A 22,088-nucleotide genomic window follows, 5' to 3' on the forward strand; every position below is an offset into this window, starting at 1 on the left:
TTCCGTAAGAACTATGTTGGCAGTACATTTTAAATGTCAAACTCTTGATTTTGGATAGTATTGACTGTAGAGAATTGCGCTACTGTATTGAACAAACTAGAGCTCTGTAAAATGGTCTTATTATATAAAATAGTGTAAGTAGATACAATATCAAGTGTCTTTATGTTCGTGGGATCAATGCCAATTCTCTGACGTCCATGTAAAGTTAATAAATACGACATTGTTCAAGTCCTTCGAGTCAACATCCTCGGGGGTGAGGCGCGACTAGCCGACGCCCGCCCACACTCGCTATCACATTAAGATTATTTTCGCTTAGAACACTGATCCTCTTGCAAATTAATGTAAACAAACTTTGCTTTTTAAATTTCTTTTTTCTATTCTTCTAATTTAGTCTAAGGTTGAAAGGGTTATTTTTTTCTCTAGAGATAAAGTATAGTTTATTTTAGTATTGTTTGAAACAGTTTTGTTGAGTAATAGTTTAATTTCGGTATTCAACATTGAGGTTTAACGATTTCTTAAACAGAAATTAAGTGCTTTTTATTGGTAAATCAAGACGTGGTTTTAAATCTGTTTTATGAATAGATTAATGACAATGTGTTCTTTATTTACGTACGACTAATCTTATCGTAGAGTCTTCATAAAAACACAAACCTTTTAACGTCAGTCCTCTAAATAAATATTATTGAAATTATTTTTATTTATGGGAAAGAAAGACATTTTATTCCAGAGTCTACATTCAACATCCCTTTCATAAAATTTGTGTAATTAATTCTCGTTTAATGTTTAGAAGGACCTTTCCTTTCCTTTCCTTTTTTTTTTTTTACAACTCCCGCACTAAGAATTGCTCTTGTGTCGCGGGGACTTTTACAAACATACAAACAACGGACACAAAGCACAACCAGACCCGAAACAATTATTTGTGGATCGCACAAATAATTGTCCCGTGTGGGAATCGAACCCACGACCTCCCGATGCAGTGGTATCGGCGTGGTGACCTAAACCACTGCGCCACGGAGGCAGTCAAACCTTTAGCTAGAAAAAGTATCTAATGAGAAATATAACTGTATTAGCTTGGTCTAATACCCTTGGATAATAAGCTTACCTAATACAAATATATTATAACAAATAAAATGCAAAATTACACACCAAATAATATGATAAGGCTTTAAGCATAACAATATCAACTTTTAAGAAACAATTTATATTCACATGAAAAACAATAAAATATTTATTACTACATATTGTTTCCATTTATTGCTTTTTTCGTCACATTTTTGTCTTGAACCGTGGAAAGAGTGATCGAGAATAGCCTAAAACTATTTTCTCTTCTTACATAATTTTAACGGTATTTCATACACGTGCTTGTTCTGTCGAGTGACATACCACAAGACCTTCACCGTTATACAAAACATATAAGGCGTAAAATATATTGTACATTACAGCTATCAGCATCGCGAATTGTGTGATTAGAGCATAATGTCATTATAAACCGTCGTTGTATCGTGGAAGGTGCAGTACAGAGAACAGTGAGAATGGCTTCTCATTGATAGACAAGTATTCTGTGATTTTGTGATTGTGTGTAAATGTGCGTAAGGTAGTGATAGATAGTGGTGCGCAATCATGACGTCATTGAAGCACGGAGTGAACCTCAGCCGGCGCGCGTGCAGGCCGGCCTTCTTGTGGGCGGTGGCCGCCGCCCTCCTGTCCTGTGCACAATGCACCCCTATTGAAGTAAGTAACGCTTTCAGCTATAAACTTTACAATTATTATAAAGCTCCGCAAAACTAAATATTAGTCTTGAACTTCGTTTAACATTAATTTTGTTCGTTATAAAGAATTGTTTTTAAATTTAACGATCGCCCTGTTATTCTTCTTCGTAATTAGAATAAAAATAAATAATTCGCTATCTATAGTAAGACAAATTATTCACGACAAGCACAGCGAAAATTACACAATTTTAAAATAGATTAACTCTACTTGAGATAAAGTAAAACAAGATAATATTCAAAAGACATGGAATCAAAATACTGTAAAAGAAAAACGTATATGTATGTACCTATTGTACCTGAATAAAGTGTTACCGATTTTTTTTGCAAAAGAACCAGTAACAATCAGCCTTATCATCAGAGAAGTACCTACATTGTAATGGTCGAAAAGCAGTATACTACCTGAATACAATGTTACAACCATTAACCATTTTGGGTATTGTGCTAATAAAAACTTTCGTTTCGTTAGACACTATTCCGTAGTTTCAGCTTGAGTTCTCACGGCCCGGATAGCTCAGTCGGTAGAGCATTGGACTTTTAATCCAAGGGTCCAGGGTTCAAGTCCCTGTTCGGGCGAACAACATTTTGGTTTATGAAACTCTTAATAAAATAAATCTGTAATGTTATAACAGGTATTTTCCAAAGAATAAAGCAATTATTCTACCATAGTAATCTTAACGTAAGTTTCAATGCGATAGTAGAGACTATTGCACGTTTTTTTTTACAAAATCTTAGCTTTTTACTAAAAATGTTTAGTCCAATTTTAGTGTAAGGTATAATTAAAGTATTAAGAACTGTAAAAACTAACTCCGTATCTAAAAGATAGGCTAATTAGAATTGTTTTACAACTTAATTCCCGTGAGGTATTCTTACGGCGCACATTTGAATACGTTTTCATTCCGTTTAAACGGTTTATTTCAAGAACTTTACCATATGATATTAAAAATATTGTTTTTCTTTAAAAAAATAGAAAACTCTTTTATATTTTCGTTAAATTAACATACAGCTTCCTAAAAAGCAGCATAATAATAAATTGCGTCAATAAATACGACCTTTTTTGCCAAGGTTTAAAAGTAGCCAAATTGATAATAAATTTACCCTAGAATACTTGAATTATGCTGCAGTTTGGTGCAGAGGAGCAGATGTGCCTACCGCAGTCACTCCACTGCAAAGTTGCCTTCGATAATGTGCAGCGTGGACACGTGCCCGTCGAACGATCGAAGGTTGAATGGTTTAATGCAAAAAAAGTGCTTTTGCTACTTAATTTTTTACTTTTTGGTCGATGGAAATTAAATGTAGAGCAATTTTATGAAATTTATTGGTAAATATAGTTTATCTAATATTTATAAAATAAAAATTAGAAATGAAAAAGTTACTTTGTAAGTAAATACGAAATGATTTTGAGACTGTTTTCATATACTTTTAAATTGAATAATTAATAATTAGTGTTGTTAGGTACAAAAATTTGCCTGAATGAATATAAGTAATGAGTCTTCTTTCCGTTATTTTATTATAAAGACGTAAGTTATAATTATACTAAAATGAATAAGTAAGTATGATAAAAAATAGAAGTAAAAAATGCACATCGAATGTTACTAATTGCGATTGAAATGATATTTAGTCATGCACGATAACGAATTCTTATATAAATTACTGTAATTTTAATCAAAATGTGGTTCGCCCGAACAGGGACTTGAACCCTGGACCCTTGGATTAAAAGTCCAATGCTCTACCGACTGAGCTATCCGGGCCGTGGAGACATAGTGCGAAATTGCCGAATACTCTGTCTGGAGATTCTTTCATACAATCGTGTGAGTCACTACGGAATACGGATACGTCAGGTAAAGACTTTTTTAGGCAGAGGACGGTTTTTTTTGGTTTAGCCTTTTTGTATCTATAAACACAATGCATAAAATCCATTGTATATTTAACTGTAGTATGTATTGTTGATTTGAGACTTGAAGTTTAAGTTATCCTGCAATGGGTTTGCTTGTTTTGCCATCTTTGATATGGCCCGGATAGCTCAGTCGGTAGAGCATTGGACTTTTAATCCAAGGGTCCAGGGTTCAAGTCCCTGTTCGGGCGATTAACATTTTGATTTGATTTGTGGTGATATGAAGACATTCTGTATGGTTATAAATGTTGCTCATATACAGTATGTTAACATGCCGTATATGAGCTTATTATTCTAAAATATATATTGTGTTTCAATTGAAATACGATTTATTTTGTTACTATTGAAGTATTAATAGCACTTTTTTTGTAAAATCATATTTTTATACTGTTTAGTGTAGGTAAAATTAACTCTATATTTCTATTTTCATTTGAAATGTTTATATTAATAGAATTTTCCCAGCTAAATCATATTTTTGTTTAGTGTAGGTAGAGTGGACTCTATATTGATACAAATCTCCTAAATGTGTATATTTCTGTCATATAAATATCGCCTACTGATTTTATGTTCGTTTCGAATTAGGTCGAGGTAAAATCTTATTTATTTTGTCTACACCAGCTGATAATTAAATCTCTGTTATTCATACTGACCTTTATATTTAAATACCAATTTGTCCATTGTCATAAAACGTTATAAATAAATAAAATAATGTAGGTATAGATATTTTATTTATATTTTTGATTATTAGAAATCGTTTGCAATGGATACCCATGGGGGAAGCCTTTGTCCAGCAGTGGGACGATACAGGTTCATCATAATAAATAAATAATAGATTTTCACAAGAATTGTTCTTGAAGTCGACTACTAAAACATTTACCTTAGGTTTCTGAGTACATTTAGCGGTAGTTTATCTACTCAATAGCGTTTTTTTTATAAGTGTTTAAGCGCTATTGAATAGATAAACTGCCGCTAAATGTACCTTCCTCAAAAACCGGGGGTTAAAGTACCTACCTATGTATTTAACACTTGACTACCAAAACACTGTAAGAAACACATAAATGGAAACAAATTATTTCTAAATACAAAAATCATCACTAAATAAAGTTCAAATTTTCTTGGCAAGGCGCCTTTATTCTTCGGTTGGAATCCAATGTCGTTTACGTAAACGGCTATTTCGGCTGTACAAATACGGCCCGGATAGCTCAGTCGGTAGAGCATTGGACTTTTAATCCAAGGGTCCAGGGTTCAAGTCCCTGTTCGGGCGTACAACATTTTGATACAAAATACATTTTAAATCATTGTTTAAATGTTGATATTAATTAAATATGAGCTGTTAACAAAAAAATAACAAGTTTATTAACTAATTTAGTATTTCAAGGTCATTTAGGTTATCTGTTTCTAAGAGACGCGTTTAATTTATTTATATATGTATCGTTAGACTTTTTGTAGTTCTTTTATAGGTTTTTGTTAAAATAATATCGTTTTTATTATTTATCAAACGTTAATAATACACCTTGTAGACTTTGTAAAGCCTTTTTCATAAATTTATGTTTATTTTAAGAAATACCTTTGTTCTTATATTCTGAGTAGAATATCCGATACTACGGTATAGTCGTTATATATATAAAGCTTTACATATAAATTAATCTCCTTAACTATATTTGATGTAAAGACACTATAATAATATAATGAAATTATATTTGCATACTATTAACGTAGGTACATAATTATAGCATTTTATTTGCTTTAACGTCAAAATCAAATATAAATCATACATTAATTGAATTAATTATAAAGTCAATGATGTAACCAGCTGCAAATGAAGATTTAGTCTAATTAGTACTAAGTACTTAGGTCTCGTTAAACGTGCTCCTGAATAATGGAACGAGCCGTCGGCGCCTTAATAAGCCAACCAGATTGTTCTGATAAATTATATAGATGAGGAAAAATCTTGTTACAACGCTTCACCGTGTAAAGTTATTTGATAAAACTGGGTATCAGTTAATGTTAAGATATAAGATGCTAATTAAAAAATGCCTCTTATGTACTGCCTCCGTAGCGCAGTGGTTAAGGTCGCCACGCTCGATTTCGATTCCCACACGGAACAATTATTTGTGCGATCCACTAATACTTAGTTGTTTCGAGTCTGGTGTTTACTATGTGTCCGTTGCAAGCAATCGTTAGTGCGGGAGTAGTGTTAAAAAAAAACAAAAAAAGTCCTACCTGCTCATCACTCAGTTTTAATTTGTGTTGGCTTTTCCGAATATAAAGGTCATAACCATATTATGTTAACTCTATCTTATATGCCGCTATCTAATATCTTGAAGTGAAGGTTTATACATTGTCAAATTAAGGCGTTTAACATTTTCATAAGTAGTAGACTCGACGACAATTTGGCGAAGGCCGCGCTTCGAAGACAAAGCCTTGTGTTGCGGCCAAGGTCAACGCGACTGCGGCTGCCGAGCACCCTCAACCACTTCGTTTTTCAGTTTACCAACCACTACACAATACAAACTTGTACATAGTTCTACATTAAACAGTTCCAGACATCTTAAGATGAAGTTTCAGAACCGTTCCAACTTTCCACGGCTGCGGTAAAGTTATAAAATCCCTTGGAACCGACTACAATTAAAAAGAACACAGAACTTAAGCCGAGAGCGTAACATTGCTGATTTTATCGTGGAACTTTATAATTTGATCATTAGACCCTACGTTTATTACTGAGGCGTTGTAAAAATATCCAAAACTCGCAAGAAAGGAATGAAAGTGAAGTATATTATCCGCTTAAATACAACGTAATAAAAGTCCTTTTATAAACACACGGACTACTTAATCCCTTGCTAGGGATTTGCAAGGAGTTATTCAATTTAGATAGAAACAGCTAACAAACGGTTATCTACTATATTTACCTGGAAATTGTATAAAGAGTCGGGATCGAGGGAAATTTTCGGACCGTGAACGGCAGAAAGAGGCCGACGTCTTTTGTCCGTGAACTATGAGGAAGGGTGAAATAGAAATCCCCTGCAGGGGCGCCTGTGCTACGTTTAATAATATTGTACCGGATACTCACCTCATTTTTAGACGGCCTTCTTTCTAAACCAAAAGATTTCTAAAATAAAAGTTTTATTTAACCTTCTCTACTTTTAGCTTTTACTGTAGAATTTTAACCCTTTCATTATTTCATAAACTGTATACTTCACATAAAAATCTACCCCTAACGCAATAACTATTTAAATACTTAAATATCAGTACCTCAGTCTGTAGTGGACACATATACAAATTGACGACAGAATTCTATAAATAAGGTTTCCTTGGTAAATAAGGTTCTAGGCTCTCAATATTTCTAAATTTAACTACAGTTGCGTTATTAGGAATAATAGCTATACTTATCTTAAGGTAGCAATAGAAACAAAAGAAATGGTGCAGATTTAGATCTAAGTGTAACATATTGCAATGTACAGTCGTAAGTTCGAGCCACATTCGCCGAGTGTTTTGTTTCAAGTAAGTTTGTGGACCGAAATAGACCCGTGTCTGTCCGAAACTGGGCTTCGATGATACGTGACATATACTCCTAACCTTTGAATACTAATTTGAAGATCTCAAAATAGAAATAATCTGCATAGTTTGAAAAGAAGTGTCTGCAATATGACGTAGTCTTAGAATTTTTCTAACACGAGAATGCAATTCTACCGTGCTGTATCAAGAGACGTGATTGTAGTTTTGGCAGAGTTTAATAAATATAATTCGATTAATGATTGTATAGTCTCTCGTAAAACGTATAAAGAACGGTATTATTATTTGTTTCCCATATCTATCAATTGGTGATACGAAATACTGCTGCGCGAATACGAATTTTAATGTAGGTACGCCTTAGTTTTACGTACATGAACGTGAATCGTGCACTGACTATAAACTTCGTCTCTCGTATAATTTTGCCAATAAATCCCCCACATATTCTTGTCGAGTAACCCTTCTAATATATTTTACAATTACCTCATCATTAAATATTTATCTAACGATCCCTTTCCTTGTTTGCAGAGTACCACAAAACAAAGTCCGTCCATAACAGTCGATGGGATTTCGACGTACCCTGGCGTGGGGTTCGGGCCCATGGGCCCCGTCGCCCCGTTCCCCGGCGAGCCCCCGGGAACACAGTTGCGACAACACCAGGATACTACTACTAGTCTACCAAGCACGGAGAAGCCGAAGAAAGAGAGGACTTTCGTCATCGCAGCCTTTGAGTTCCATCGAGTTGAAACACCCTTCCTGATAGGATTGTGGATATTCTTTGCTAGCATTGCGAAGATTGGTGAGTTTTTCTAACATTATATTAATGTTAAAGCTTTCGTATGTTACCTTATTATTGACACTGTTAATGTTAAAAGGTGAAGTTCTATAAAAGCGTGTTTTTGAAGTAACCAACTTTTTAAATTAAATTGGTCGTTAATTACCATATCCAAAAGTTATCAACTTCCATTAACGTCCAATACATGTTTTCAAAATGTAATTTGTCTGTTCAAATAAATACACATTTAACCCATGCGATGAATCCAGTCTACAGGGAGTTAAGTAATAATGTAAAACACCGCTTATTCCATGTTGAAATTCAGTCAATTTCACGGATCACCGCTCTGCCACACATGTGACGTATTTTTTTGCTACGAATTTAGAGAGCCAAGTTCACGTGGAACACGAAATTCTTGATATTTTTTACATGTGTAAGGCGGTGATATTTTATTTATATCAGTCTGACTTACCTCTCACGGCGTTGAAGTGTATGTTGAGAAAACGGTGCGTGGAAAATATTAGCTACGAATTCCAGGAAAATTGTGTCGTTTCTTTCTAGCATTTTATACGTCGCCAGGCGTAGGTATTCTTTGCACCTTTGTACCCGAGGACGCAAGGGAAATGTTTCCGTCAATGTGTGACATCTAAAGCTTTTGTAGATCACAACGTGTGTGCTAGGAAAAATCGTTCCATTAGCTCACGTCCTATAAATTTGCGCAGCGTATCCTCGTTCAATATTGAGACCAGATAAAAATTCAGCTCATATCTATAAAAAGGTTTAGTCAGCAATCGGTAAAACCTTCTGATATAGCAGTACGTGAACGGAAAACAGATACTGACACGTTTGATACATATTTGTTTATTTAATGTTACGTTTATTGGTTTTTAAAGTCCGCTCTTTGAGGATAATGAAAATAAAATCAATGTTAAGGCATTACAGTATCGGTGTGTCTGTATGCTGATACCTATCATAATATTTATCTTTTTAAAGGGCAGGTGGAAATAACGAAAGGTCATGTTAATATATAACCTGTGGATACCTTTTTCATTTAATAATATCTATGTTATATCGCTCTCCGCGCCACAGGAAGCTTCCTTCCGTTGTGTGTAGTGGCATATATTAAGTGCCTCCACGCTGGCACTGAGGCTTTGCAATTTCTCGTAACAATATAAGTTAACCAGGGAAATATTGTATGCGAGGAATATGCTGTGAAGCTTTATAATACTTCGTTACATAGACTTTAATGTCCATGTTCTCCATTCTGCATAGTTTCAAGAGTTATAGACATTGTCAGCCAATTGCGTTTGGCTACAATATCGTCGTTCATATTCATCAATATTATCAGACATTTGGGAGATAGTTATAGGTTAAGCTGTATAAAACATTATGTTTATGATAGGTTAGGTTTTTGACGAACAAGTAATTTATTGAATACTTGCATATAATCTTTTGTTTACGAGGATAATTTCCAATGAAAAATCCTATAGTATTTTGCTTAATTATCCCAAACTTTACAGCACGCATACATTTTAACAAAACGTTTTAATTATTTTAATTGAAAAGTTTTACTTCAAATTGTCCTCATCTATTAGCACAAGCATAAGCTAGAACTGCGATGAGCAATACAGTTTATAGCGAAATAATACGGTACAGTTTTAAGCGGATTGGCGATCACAATGGCCGTCGCTATGTCTGTAATGGACGTACTAACTATTAAATTCACAAGTTGAGCTATAAAGCTTGCTCGAGTTGATTCGATACTTAAGTTTTGTTGGTCCACAGAATTCCGGAAATTGTTTCCTCTGGTACGGAAGTAATGAATTGGTTTCGAGTTTCAGACCACTTAACAATACCTACAGAAACCCGCAATTTATGTGTACGAATCTTTAGCGAACTTACGCAACCGCAGAAATGTTCCTAATGCTCCTATTTTGTCGAGATTTACTTCAGACCTAACGTAATAAATTGCTACAGAAATATTTTATCTCTTGCACATTAATCACTTGTCTTACTAATTACCTACACTACCCGTTTTCTACATGGAATGTTCAATTCTTAAAGTGCTGAGACAAGTCTTGATGCGCTAATTATCTTGATACAATGATGTAAGCTCTAGAAGCAGATTATTATTATACTTTGTAAGTGGGTTCCCTAAGGGGCCAGGGTGGGGATGCTGGATCTTTCCACTTACAAGACTTCGACTGATCCTAATTAAACTTGAAAATAATTGGTACGATTGTACACGTATTCTTACAATTACCTTTATTATTTCATCTGTTCTTTATTGTGTAAGAGTCTGCTATTGAGAATTTTCTAAGAAATGAAAGAGAGAATGTCTGTAAACATTGTTCTATTAGTTCTAGAAACTCCAATTCTATTTACAGTAGAAATGCATTGTTCTATTCTAATAATTGTAATGCAGACATCGAAATTGTCTTTCGAGTGGCTCACTATTAGCCGCATTGATGACAATAATACCACGTTAATTCCCTATTGATATACGGGTTATATTATGTAAACTGAAAATATTTAATATACAAATTAACGTGGACTAATTATATTGTTTATTCGAGTAATTTGCGCTTAATATTTACTGTCCCACTAATTACTATAATGGTAAATGTGTAAATATTGGTATAACTCATTACTATGTTATCCAGCGGACCGATGCGCTCGCGTTGTATGAATATGCTAAAATAACACGGCAAGTTTGCAAACTGGCCGGGTTAATTTAGTTGATGTAGTAGTTTACGTATCCGGGCGTCGGCATATTCTGCTATGCCGACGACACACTGGTTACAGCCCGGGGGAAGACGCACCGCGACGCGGAGGTGCTGGCCACAGCTGGGGTCGCACAGGTCGTCGCTCGCATCCGGCGGCTGGGTCTGGAGGTGGCACTTGAAAAATCGGAGGACCTATTTTTCCATGGGCCCCGACGCCGCCCGCCTCCAGGATCCAGCATCATCGTAGGCGGAGTCCACATCGGCATTGCATCGTCGATGAAGTACCTTGGTCTAACTCTCGACGGCCGATGGGACTTCACAGCCCATTTCAGTCGGCTGGACCCCAGACTCGTAGGTGCGGCGGGCGCTCTTTCACGCCTGCTGCCGAACCTCGGGGGGCCAAACAACACCTGTCGACGGCTGTACGCCGGGATCGTGCGGTCAATGGCCCTATATGGCTCACCACACACTGGCACACTGCCAGGCGTGGTCGTCGCAGCGCCGTCAATTGACCGGGGTAGTCGGGAGCGACCTCTCGCTCTCGGCCGTGGTTCTGTCCATGGTCGGGAGCGAGGCAGCGTGGTCGGCCGTCGCCTCGTTCTGCGAGGAAGTTATATCCGCAAAAGAGGCGGCGGAACGGGAGCGGGAAATCAACGCTCCCCTCCCTTCCCGCGCAAGACGCACTGGGCGTCGTAGGCGCCGGGATGATCTCCGGCCCCCGTGACGCGGACCTGTGGGCGGCGGAGGCGGAACGCTCCGTCGCCTGGACAGGGAACAGGTCCGAGAGGTGGGGAGTGCGCTGTGTGTTCCTGGCACACCCCCTTGAAGTGGAGAGCTAGGGGGGGGCAATCCTCGTGCCTGCCCCCGCTCGAAGTAGGGCCCGCATACAAAGCGGGCAGTCACCGGCTGGGACGCGGAGTATCCGATCGGAGGTACCGCGTCCTGGCCACGTTATGGTGACCGCAGAAGGAACACCGTCAGGTTTTTAGTCGGTATGCCCAAGTCAGCCGGAACGCCTTGCCGGCGGGAGAGCCCGACAGACCCCCGCTTTCCTCCCTGGGGCGGGACGTGCAGTAATGCATTTTCCTGACGAAAAAAAAAAAAAAAAAAAAAAGTAGTTTACGTATGTTACGAGAGCACAGGTAAAGTGGATTGTTATCTAGTGCTTGTACTATTTAAGAAGAAGATAGGAGCGGAGCGAGATATCCTATGTTCGTTCATTTGCATAACTTTATAAGCTGGTGCCGTATTTCTATCTAATTTCGTATAAAAAGGTAGCCAACTTTTGCTAGTGTCTACGATCTTATTGAACTTTAAGTAGACTTCTTTCAATATTCTCGATAGATCTTTAATAGATAAGGGGTTTTAGTTCGTTTTAATAGTTTTTGAGATTATCCGATACAGCTACATTTACAGTTTTTTTTGTAGTACTTGTAGCACAAAGAACTATTTTATGTAGGTATCTATATTCAAGTGTACAAATCCACCAAACGCTTCGTTGGCCTTGTACCACTTTTGTAACACTTAAATGGATTTTGTACCTATATTCCCTAGAATTCGTTAACTTAAAGTACCAGCTTGCAAATCACGAGTTTATTCGAAGGTGAAGCAAACTGGGGCAAGTGGTTTTATAATCGTACTTGTTCACTTCATTCGGGAATTTGAATACACACACCCTGTACTTTATAGATTTTAAAATAAACATCGCAATGACATTTTTATGTTTTACCATGCTTAATTTCAAAGTTTAAAGAGCCCGGTTGTAGTGTTACAGTTCCCCCAATTCCCCACAATGCTGTAAGCAACGTTTTGCAAAACTTGTAAGCAGTTATAATAGGTACACAGTTTATTATATAGTTGAAATTTTGCCTAGATCTGTATCTGAGAACACAATCTTTAGAGAGCGTCATTATATAGAGACGTTATGGTCCTTGAAATTATACAAATGAAATAATAAACAAAAGCTTTCACGTTATCTTCGTAAGTAAAAATAAAACAAATAAATACAACTTTTTTTTCAAATCGACATTTATTTCTCCTCCCTATGCACATAAAATAAATATAATAAACCACAAAAAAATATAAAAAACTCAATATTTTTATATACCGTATGTCATTTAATTATCTAAACATCTAAACAGCTTTTCCTTGAGAGTTTACAACTCAGTCTGGGTTTTCGCCTTCGTTTTACTAAATACATATTTTTGTATTTACACTTTAAAAAGTTCCTACGGGATCTGACCGGGAAAGTGTGGTGACGATCGCGAAAATCTTCTATATCGGATTTACTGATTTCCACATACCGAGTTCGATTGCAATTTGTTCCCGTTGAGAATGCGGCGACATAAGCCGATTGTGGTTGGAAACCTGTTGTCGGCTGAATCTTTCGTGAGAATGGACTTCGCCGTCCGTGTGACGGACATACAGAATCTATAGTAGTCATAGACACCATCGAAAAAGATTTTTCTATTGACGTAATAGGGTTAGTGCATTTATCCTCGTATCTTAGAGTATGGACATTTGTATAATAATTGCTCATCTGTCGCACGTCTACTAGATCGAAGGAATTGCTTGAAGCTATAGATTGTAACATGGAGTTTCTTGGTGAATAACTTTTACTCCTAAACTGGCATCCGACGTCTCTAATGAAAATGATATCATCGCTACTTGTTTTCTCTTGGGTAATGGTATTTAGATTTGAATCGGGACTAGAATGTAAGGAACTGTACTGGCATGACTTATTAGATTGACACGTATGACATGGGATAGTAGACAACTGACAGGGAGAACACGAATTCCGAACACAGTTTTTATTTGGATTTACTAAATAGGGATTATAATTATTGAAAACTTCACAAGTGTTCGGCACTTGAGATACCATGTTTATTTGATGGGGATCTAAATTCGTAAAGGAGTCGTGCTGACATACGGGAATGTACTTACATTTCGGAACATGCGGACAGTCGGAATTATCCCTTTCATCATACAATTTTGTAGGTGAATCTTCATAATGCAAGCTTTTAGAGAATGGGACGCATAAAGGTAAATTAACGCAACGTGGGTGATGCAAGCATGGAGGTATATATTCACAATTGTTTTTTAAAACATTCGCTCTTTGACAAGAAGGGACTACTGTACAAGGTGGATGATGTCTGCATGCTTTAGTTATTCTAATAACGCGTGGTGTAGATTTAGGTATTGAGTTCTTTTTCATACATTTTTGGTTTACCGTATAATAGTTGTCTGTTGGTAAGATTTGACATATTGGCAACATTTCACAAGGAGGGTCATGTAAACATAAATCTTCATCGTTAGTCTTGCTCCTATGGCCTGTTGGAGACGAGCTGTAATTATAAGTTACCGTTGATGGTATTTCATCACTATTATTTAACATGGAGTTTTCACGTTTAAGACTATCTTCTTCTTCAGTGGTACTTAAACTAATGACTACATTAACCTTTTCTCTACAATTTGGACATAACACTTTTCGTGCTTTCTGATGAGCTCTGTATTTAAAACCCCTTTTATTAGTTTTGTTACCATTATTCGAATCAGCGAGCGCCGCTTCTTGTTGATTTACCATTTCCTGGCCTTCATTTCTCGGAACCATTACTTCAATTAATTGTGCAACACTTGTGTTTGTTGGTTTATCTTCCCTCTCCATACTATCGCGTTTGTGCTTTTTCGACTTGTTGTTGTTATTCGGTTTTACATCACCCTTTTCGTCAGCTACAATTTTAGAAGTACTTGTAATTTGATTAGCAACAGTTAAAGATCCACTGTTTTCTGCCAATTCACTTAGCGATTTCTTATCGGTGCAAGGACAAGCGTAAGAAAATAATTGACATGGACAAGGATCTTCGGTGCGCTTACCTTTTTCTTTCTTTTTTAATTTCTTGTCTTCAGGTTTCGTGTACTCTGTCCGATATTTTGCGTAGGACCAAAACTTTTGTGGTTTCTGACATATATCCCTTAAATTGTTACTGTAATAATGTCTATCATAGTCATGTAGATAATCATCGTCTCTTAGAAAAATTTCAGAAGACAAGTCCTTGGAAGCTTTTTTCTTAACCTTTCTTGAATTAATTTCAATACTATCCCGAGGAACAAGTTTCCGAGGCAACTGTGTTGCACATTCCTGAACAGTAGCATTTGATTTGGCAAATGCATTATTCTTTACGTTCATTCTCATGACTTTCAATAAATTTGTATTCGATTGACCAAAATCAGTCATGCAGTGAAACGAATGTCTTTTAGCGATATCATCTAAATCATAGAATATTGTACTGGTTGATGGTATAAGTGTTTTACTACTGACTTTTCTCTGCAAGTAGTCAAAGTCACTTGTAATAAACTTCATGTATTTTGAATGTGAATTGTAAACTTTAGACTTAATCCCTGCATCTCTACAATTTGCGTGAAACACTTGCTGTACTTTGGTATGGCTGTCGCAGAGAACACATACTGATGTTGGTCTAAATATATCAAGTACACTTGGATATGATTTGGAGTGAGGTGTTTTATTTTTCTTTAGTATAGACATTCTTCACGATTTTGTAATAATCCATGAAAAAATAGCATTACTTGAAATTTTGATAATTTTACAAATTTTTACGGTTTTGGCACTGACATTTTATGTCACCTGATTTTTTTACAGATGTAATTAATTTTATTTTGGTAGTTTACTAACAAACAATAATGTGATAAAAGTAGTTTGTAATACCGACCAATTTGGAACCAAGTTTCTGGCGTATGGTACTTCATTTTCCAAAGAAGTCATTTGAGGAACAATTCTGAATTTCTTCGGGCGGTTTTAAGGGCAAAGACTAGACTTCGTCTTCTTACTTTAACACATAACATATTAGTAAGAAATAAAAAAATAACATCTGTGTTTTGTTGCAGGTTTCCATATGGCCCCAAAACTGTCGAGGATGTTTCCTGAGTCCTGTCTCCTCATTTTTGTCGGAGTTCTCATCGGAGCATTGCTGTTGAGCACACACAGTGTACATGTTCAACCTTTGACGCCAGATACGTTCTTTTTATACATGCTGCCTCCGATCATCCTGGACGCGGGCTACTTTATGCCTAACAGATTGTTCTTTGATCATCTTGGAACAATACTGTTATTTGCGGTAGTTGGGACTGTGTTCAACACCCTGACTATTGGTAAGTTCATTTTGTAAATATTACTCATTATCTATACTAATTTTATAAAGCTGAAGAGTTTGTTTGTTTGTTTGTTTGAACGCGCTAATCTCAGGAACTAGTGGTACTCAAAAATTCTTTCACTGTTAGATAGCCCATTTATCGAGGAAGGTTATAGGCTATATATCATCACGCTACGACTAATAGGAGCAGAGTACCAGTAAAAAATGTAACAAAAACAGGGAACATTTTGAGCCATTCTCTTATGTGACGCAAGCGAAGTTGCGCGGGTCAGCTAGTCAAACTATAACCTTTTGAACATTCGCTGTAGAGTCACTCAAAACTATGAAACCAAAGCCAAGATAATTATGCAAGGTTCTTTATTTCCTATTTCTGTTTCATACAGGGGCGTCCCTTTGGGCATGTGGTCAGACTGGGATGTTTGGCTGTACTACTCCGCTGCTGGACATGCTTCTGTTCGCTGCACTTATATCTGCCGTGGACCCAGTGGCTGTGCTTGCTGTTTTCGAAGAGATTCATGTCGATGAAGTGCTTTATATTGTTGTTTTTGGCGAGTCACTGCTAAATGATGCTGTGACCGTTGTGTTATATCACATGTTTGAAGCTTACACGTGAGTATTCTAACGATATATGTAGGTCAGTCTTATTATTATCCAACATGCCAACCAATATATGGCAATAAGTTTGAGTCTCTTTACAAAACTGTCTAATTTTATGTTTTGATAGTGATAGACTCTATAATGTACCTAATATTCATATTTTTATCAGGGAAATGGGTCCATCTCGTCTGGTGTACACGGACATATTGGCAGGTCTGGCATCATTCCTAGTCGTAGCCGTTGGAGGAACATGTATCGGGGTAGTGTGGGGCTTCGCCACCGGCCTCGTCACCCGGTTCACTCATGAAGTCAGGGTCATCGAACCAATCTTCATATTCGTCATGGCGTATCTAGCGTATCTCAATGCTGAAATGTTCCACATGAGCGGAATTCTTGCGTAAGTTGTGACTCTATAATGTTATGTGATCATTTATGTTAAAAGCTAACAGATGTTTAACGTACACTATGTAGATAGAACAATATTAATTACATAAAAATGGATTCTGATTTCATATACTTACCTATTATTTAAAAACCTAATGGCGCTATGTAATTTTACAATATCCACAATTTCAATTCATTTAATGAACGCTATTTAATAGCAGTCTATATAAAATGTACCATTAATATAAATGTGTGCTCATAACACACAAAAATGGAATCCACCGGATGTTTTTTAATTTCACGAGGGCCGTATTTAACCTTTGTTTAATTTCCGCGGAGAAAAGCAAATATTTTACTCGAAAAAATTTATATTATTAACTTGAAGCGGTCTGTCACTCACATGATATTTCTATGCGGCACCGCGATTAAACGAAACAAACTTTTGTTTAAAATTGCTATGTCATATTTTGGAGTACCTACAATTTAACTTTTATCCCACTGCGAGGTTTCGTCACATCGTTAGTAGGATATTCAAACTTTAACATTTTATGTAAATGGCAGTATTAAATGTACCAGTTTGTTTCCAGAATTACGTTCTGCGGTATAACTATGAAGAACTATGTGGAAGGGAATATATCGCACAAATCTCACACCACGATAAAGTACACTATGAAGATGTTGTCATCGTCTTCCGAAACGATTATATTCATGTTCCTAGGTGTTGCCACTGTCAACAACAACCATGATTGGAATACTTGGTTTGTGTTGTTGACTATTGTTTTTTGCTCAGTTTTCCGGATAATAGGTGAGTAAAGTTATTTTGTTTATTAACAAGTACTTAGTTACATTTTTTGTGTTTGCTTTAAACTAAGATGGTCAACATTATCATTGGAATTATTCTCTGGGCAAGTCAAATGATCGCAGGACGCTCTACGAAAGCCGAAATAACATAGATGTTAAGTTAATAAATGACACGATACACTGCGTCAGATCCAAACAAAAACAGAACACACTTAATCAGATTAAGAAAATGATGATAGAGCCTTCTAATATTAGATCTATGTTTGTTCTAGGAGTGTACATATTTAGCACAATCGCCAACAAGTTCCGTTTACATAAACTGAACCGGGTGGAAAAGTTCGTTATGTCGTATGGAGGTAAGATGCATGTTAAATTACTTCTCGTAGAACTTTACCAGTTAGCTTAAGTTCGTGATTTATGTTCGAAGAATGGATATAAGTACTTTGGTTTAGAGTTTGGAGAACAGATTTTAATTTGCAACTGAATACTACTAGTGAAGTCGTTAACCGGCTAGACTACAATGGTCGACTGGCAAATGCGAAGCGTACGTCTGATTTTTATGTATAATGTCTGCTACGTCTAGTCGTTTTATCCCTCAAACACAATGAACTCGCAATTTTAAAACTATAATTTTATATGTAAGTACATATGTATATTGTATATAGACGGTAAGAAAAACAATGTAGAGATTCGCGTACTTAGATACAGCTTTGTTTTATTTTAAAAACACAGCGGAATCAGCTCAAACGCAAGGGATAAGCAAATATAAAATGGCTATTGTATGAAATTAGAACAATCTTTTTTATGCAAAATCGTTCGCTAATCTTTGTTAAAAGAAATTTAATAGGTTTAATCATTGAGTTTACCATACCGAAGCAGAATCTAGAATAATAATTAAACAAGCTTTCGTATTTTGCAAATTTTAATAACCCTGGGGCATCCCTAGAGCATTTTAGAGATAGTTTCATTGTGTTTAAATTAAGTAAGTTAATGTGTTTGTTGTTTTAGCTGAGCTGCTATTTTGTTAAAGTTTGTACTCGTAAACGTATATTTGGTTGCTTTTATTTCGAAATTGTGTTTAACTACTTTATTCTTTCAGGTCTGCGAGGTGCCGTAGCTTTCGCACTAGTACTCCTGATAGACCCAGAGGTGGTAGAGCTTCAACCAATGTTTGTGACCACTACTATCGCGGTGATATACTTCACAGTGTTCATACAAGGCATTACGATAAAGCCTCTAGTCAAGATACTTAATGTTAAAACAGCTGAGAAGAGGAAACCTACGATGAATGAGAGGATTCATGAGAGGGTAAAAAGACACTTTTTGTTTAAAGAAAATAGCGATCTTTTAAAGAAGAGGTTAGAGTTCAAAGACCTCCGGGATAGAGAAAAGAATATTACGAATATTCTTCTCATTTGAAGCACACGATTGTCCCCATAAAAGTACAACGAACTCTTATAATATAGGAGCTGGATTCGCCACTGTCTTGTAGAGTGTACTTATTACTAATTCATAAACCAGATCGTAAGAAAATTTGGAAGTATAATAAGAACATGACTTAATAAGTAGGCTTTATGTAATATGCATGTAAATACAGCATGTAAATGTATACTGAAATAATATAATAATATAATAATTTCCTTTTTTAGTTTATGGATCACTTAATGGCGGGAATTGAGGACATATTAGGTAAACATGGAAACCACCACATGCGGGACAAATTCAAGAGATTTGACAACCGATTCATTAGGCCTTTTTTACTCAGAAATTATCAGGTAAATATGTTCGATTGCTGAAATACTTCTTTGTAGTGAAGGAAATGGTTTCGGAAATTGTTGAATCAAATTACAATGACAACTTGTTGCGTTAATCACATTTCCTGGAATATTCACAAAAATATGTTCAAATTCTTGTTACGATGTTACACAAATTGTTGGGTAGAATATATTTTTCGTTAGTGCTGACACTGCTATAATATTTCAGGGCGCCGAGCCAAAGATCTTGGAAACATATTCGAAGCTGGCTATGAAGGATGCCATAGAATATATGCAAAGAAATGCGTCTACTATAGGAAATATTTCTGGAGCCGAGTCTATGTCGGCAATATTTAAAAACTATACTAATGCCAATTTCAATGGGAGGTAAGAATTTTGTCTAAAACTAAATTGGACATGATATTTTCTATTTGCCTATCTAGTGTAATTTTTATTACATAACATGTATAAAAATTTAACGAAATAATTTAAAAATAACGTGAACACGACCTACTAGGCCGCTTACGCCGTTTGTCTGTAGGATCCGATTTTTGTTACATTGTTTTTTTACATATTTTTTTACTTTTATGTAAGTACCTAATCTTATGGTTTCGGTTCCAGTCCTAGCTTCAGTCAACTTGATTCTTCAACATGGAATATAGACATGCAAGAACTAGAATATAATCCGTCTAAGAAAGATCTCACCGATGCCAAGATTCATCACCTGCTAGCCGAAGAACTCTGCAAACCGTTCAGACGGGTAAGTAAATCAACGTTAATCTATCGAGATTGCATAGGTACTGATAGAAATGAGATTTTAAACCAATCATGAGTCGTGACATCCTTTTCATGTTCATGGCCTTTCATTTCAGAGCGACAGAATATTTTTACTTTACTTATTTTGATCTTTACATGATGATTACATGTGAATTTGTACTAAATCTTACAAATTGATATAACGTTATTTTAATTTATCGCTATTTAAATCAAGTTTATAATTTTAATTTTAATTCATGATTTCCGTAAGACAGTACGTAGGTGTAGAGCAGAAGTACGTAAATAGGCTGCAACGATTCATTCAAACTAAATGAATACCTACAAAGTAGGCTCTTAAGCAGGCATTACAATGTTATACGTAGTATATTTGAAGCCTTACTACTGTTACCAGTTCATTGCCACTTTAACACGATGTCTTCACACCTTGTCCTATTTGACTTAAGGATAATGTATCCAATTATGATACACCTCTATTTACAGTCCTATATTTCTGCTGTTCCATATAATATTTACGTCTTATTACAGTTAGGTCAGTTCCGTATGACTTGTTTGCCACCCTTTCATTGAGTTCTTGGTATGGTAAATGTTGCTCTGAAAATGGTGTGTCCTGAAAATCATATGTTACCGTAGTGAGAAAACCATTTATTTAAGTGATTATTTATTATATTGATTAGTGTTTAATTAGCAGAGAAGAACTTCTACGTTTCGTTGTTGTAAGTAGTATTAGGAGTAGATAGGTACTAGGTATATACTACAAGTATAAATTGTTACCCGCGTCTGGTACTTAACTGAGATGAGAAAAGCACTTACGTAATATTGAAGCTCCTCCATATAATACGAAATCAGGGCAAGATGATAATACAATATTTTCTGAAACCCAGCATCGTCGCCTTAGCTACAGCCGGCACGCGGTGAATGACCGCGATCTCGGCACACAAGTCAATTACAAGACTCACATGAATATACGGCGACGTGTTGGCGACAGGAAACATCACCATAAACGTAGCAAACGCGGAAAGCAGGTAAGCCTTTATAAAATTATGTTCCGGCACGAATTTTCGATAGCTACGCTCTTTCAGGTTCTATAATAGATCGTTACTTTTTTCAGGATGGCAAAAACCATGTCACTTTCCCTGAATTCCAGCAAAACGGTTCGGCCAAACAGTTCACGCACGGTAAAATAAAGTATTTAAGATTAGGTACTTATTTTCTTTTAATTATTATCACGAGTGTCGATCGCATGCACGTGTGGGTTCAAGTATTTATTTTGATTTATTTTTCTTTTCAAAAACATACGTACATATGTATCAAATACCATTATTCAGTTTCTTTGCAAGCACAAAAGCTTTGTTCTACACTAGAAAACTCACATAAATGTGTAATTAATATGACACTAAATTAAATAAATGCGCATCGTAGCACATGTTTTATGTTCCTTATTGTATGTGATATTCGTGCATTGGTATTCCCACAAGTATTTTATAGCGATAACAAATAAGTAGCAGCTCATAAAATATAGTTAAAAAAACAAAACTAAATAGTTACAGTTAAAAATACAGCAAAGTCTTTTTTAGCTCTTTAGTTGAAGCATGACATAAAATGTTGTGTTTTAAGTATGCCAGTTGTACGGTACGTGTTTGCAGACTACATTGACGAGGTTCTGCAAGAAGAAGGAGACGAGCGCGAGATGGAACCTCGCCGCGATGGCGAAGACGGCGGTATTACATTTACTGCCAAATCCCCGCGTAGGTATTCTGCATGACACACCCTGTGTGACACGTCACAGTTTGGATTTGAATGCTACAACAGTAAGAGATTGCAAAAAAATGTCGTATCTATACTGGATCTAAAGCACTACGTATGTAGAGCAAGAACAGATATATTGTAAATGTAGCTATTTAGTTGGCTAAACAGTCCTTTAATTAATTGTGTAATA

At 36.1% G+C, this 22,088-nt stretch overlaps 2 protein-coding genes and 4 non-coding genes across 16 annotated transcripts in view; 4 read left to right on the forward strand and 2 right to left on the reverse strand.

Annotated features, from left to right (window-relative positions):
• The window catches only part of Nhe2 (Na[+]/H[+] hydrogen exchanger 2), a 46,435-nt gene that overhangs the window by 15,991 nt on the left and 8,356 nt on the right, over positions 1-22,088 (forward strand). For 4 of the 10 annotated variants that reach the window (XM_076122693.1, XM_076122695.1, XM_076122700.1 and 1 more), the window contains exons 2-15: positions 1,443-1,731; positions 7,699-7,969; positions 15,574-15,837; positions 16,223-16,448; positions 16,606-16,833; positions 17,408-17,625; positions 17,894-17,977; positions 18,721-18,929; positions 19,271-19,396; positions 19,605-19,762; positions 19,997-20,135; positions 21,034-21,174; positions 21,261-21,351; positions 21,796-21,897. In XM_076122693.1, coding sequence (XP_075978808.1) covers positions 1,621-1,731; positions 7,699-7,969; positions 15,574-15,837; positions 16,223-16,448; positions 16,606-16,833; positions 17,408-17,625; positions 17,894-17,977; positions 18,721-18,929; positions 19,271-19,396; positions 19,605-19,762; positions 19,997-20,135; positions 21,034-21,174; positions 21,261-21,351; positions 21,796-21,897 — 2,368 coding nt within the window. In that variant the 5' untranslated portion in view covers positions 1,443-1,620. The remainder of the gene's footprint in view (positions 1-1,442; positions 1,732-7,698; positions 7,970-15,573; positions 15,838-16,222; positions 16,449-16,605; positions 16,834-17,407; positions 17,626-17,893; positions 17,978-18,720; positions 18,930-19,270; positions 19,397-19,604; positions 19,763-19,996; positions 20,136-21,033; positions 21,175-21,260; positions 21,352-21,795; positions 21,898-22,088) is intronic. The other 6 variants (XM_076122697.1, XM_076122703.1, XM_076122696.1 and 3 more) reach the window with 4 other exon arrangements.
• On the forward strand, positions 2,270-2,342 carry TRNAK-UUU (transfer RNA lysine (anticodon UUU)). Its single transcript has one exon. It is a non-coding gene; the product is annotated as a tRNA-Lys (tRNA).
• Positions 3,445-3,517, reverse strand: TRNAK-UUU (transfer RNA lysine (anticodon UUU)). Its single transcript has one exon. It is a non-coding gene; the product is annotated as a tRNA-Lys (tRNA).
• On the forward strand, positions 3,779-3,851 carry TRNAK-UUU (transfer RNA lysine (anticodon UUU)). The gene has a single exon. It is a non-coding gene; the product is annotated as a tRNA-Lys (tRNA).
• TRNAK-UUU (transfer RNA lysine (anticodon UUU)) lies at positions 4,852-4,924 on the forward strand. Its single transcript has one exon. It is a non-coding gene; the product is annotated as a tRNA-Lys (tRNA).
• Positions 12,790-15,314, reverse strand: LOC142978393 (uncharacterized). Of its 2 annotated transcripts, none has more exons than XM_076122828.1 (2): positions 14,545-15,314; positions 12,790-14,400 (listed from the first exon to the last, which is right to left on the reverse strand). In XM_076122828.1, the coding sequence occupies exons 1-2, from the start codon at positions 15,212-15,214 to the stop codon at positions 12,797-12,799; spliced, it is 2,274 nt and encodes a 757-aa protein (XP_075978943.1). In that variant the 5' UTR covers positions 15,215-15,314; the 3' UTR covers positions 12,790-12,796. The 2 variants fall into 2 exon arrangements, with proteins under 2 accessions (XP_075978943.1, XP_075978944.1); XM_076122829.1 differs by having other exon boundaries at positions 13,758-14,015; positions 14,212-15,314.

This window comes from Anticarsia gemmatalis, chromosome 14, assembly GCF_050436995.1.
Source record: "Anticarsia gemmatalis isolate Benzon Research Colony breed Stoneville strain chromosome 14, ilAntGemm2 primary, whole genome shotgun sequence".
NCBI lineage: Eukaryota > Metazoa > Arthropoda > Insecta > Lepidoptera > Erebidae > Anticarsia > Anticarsia gemmatalis.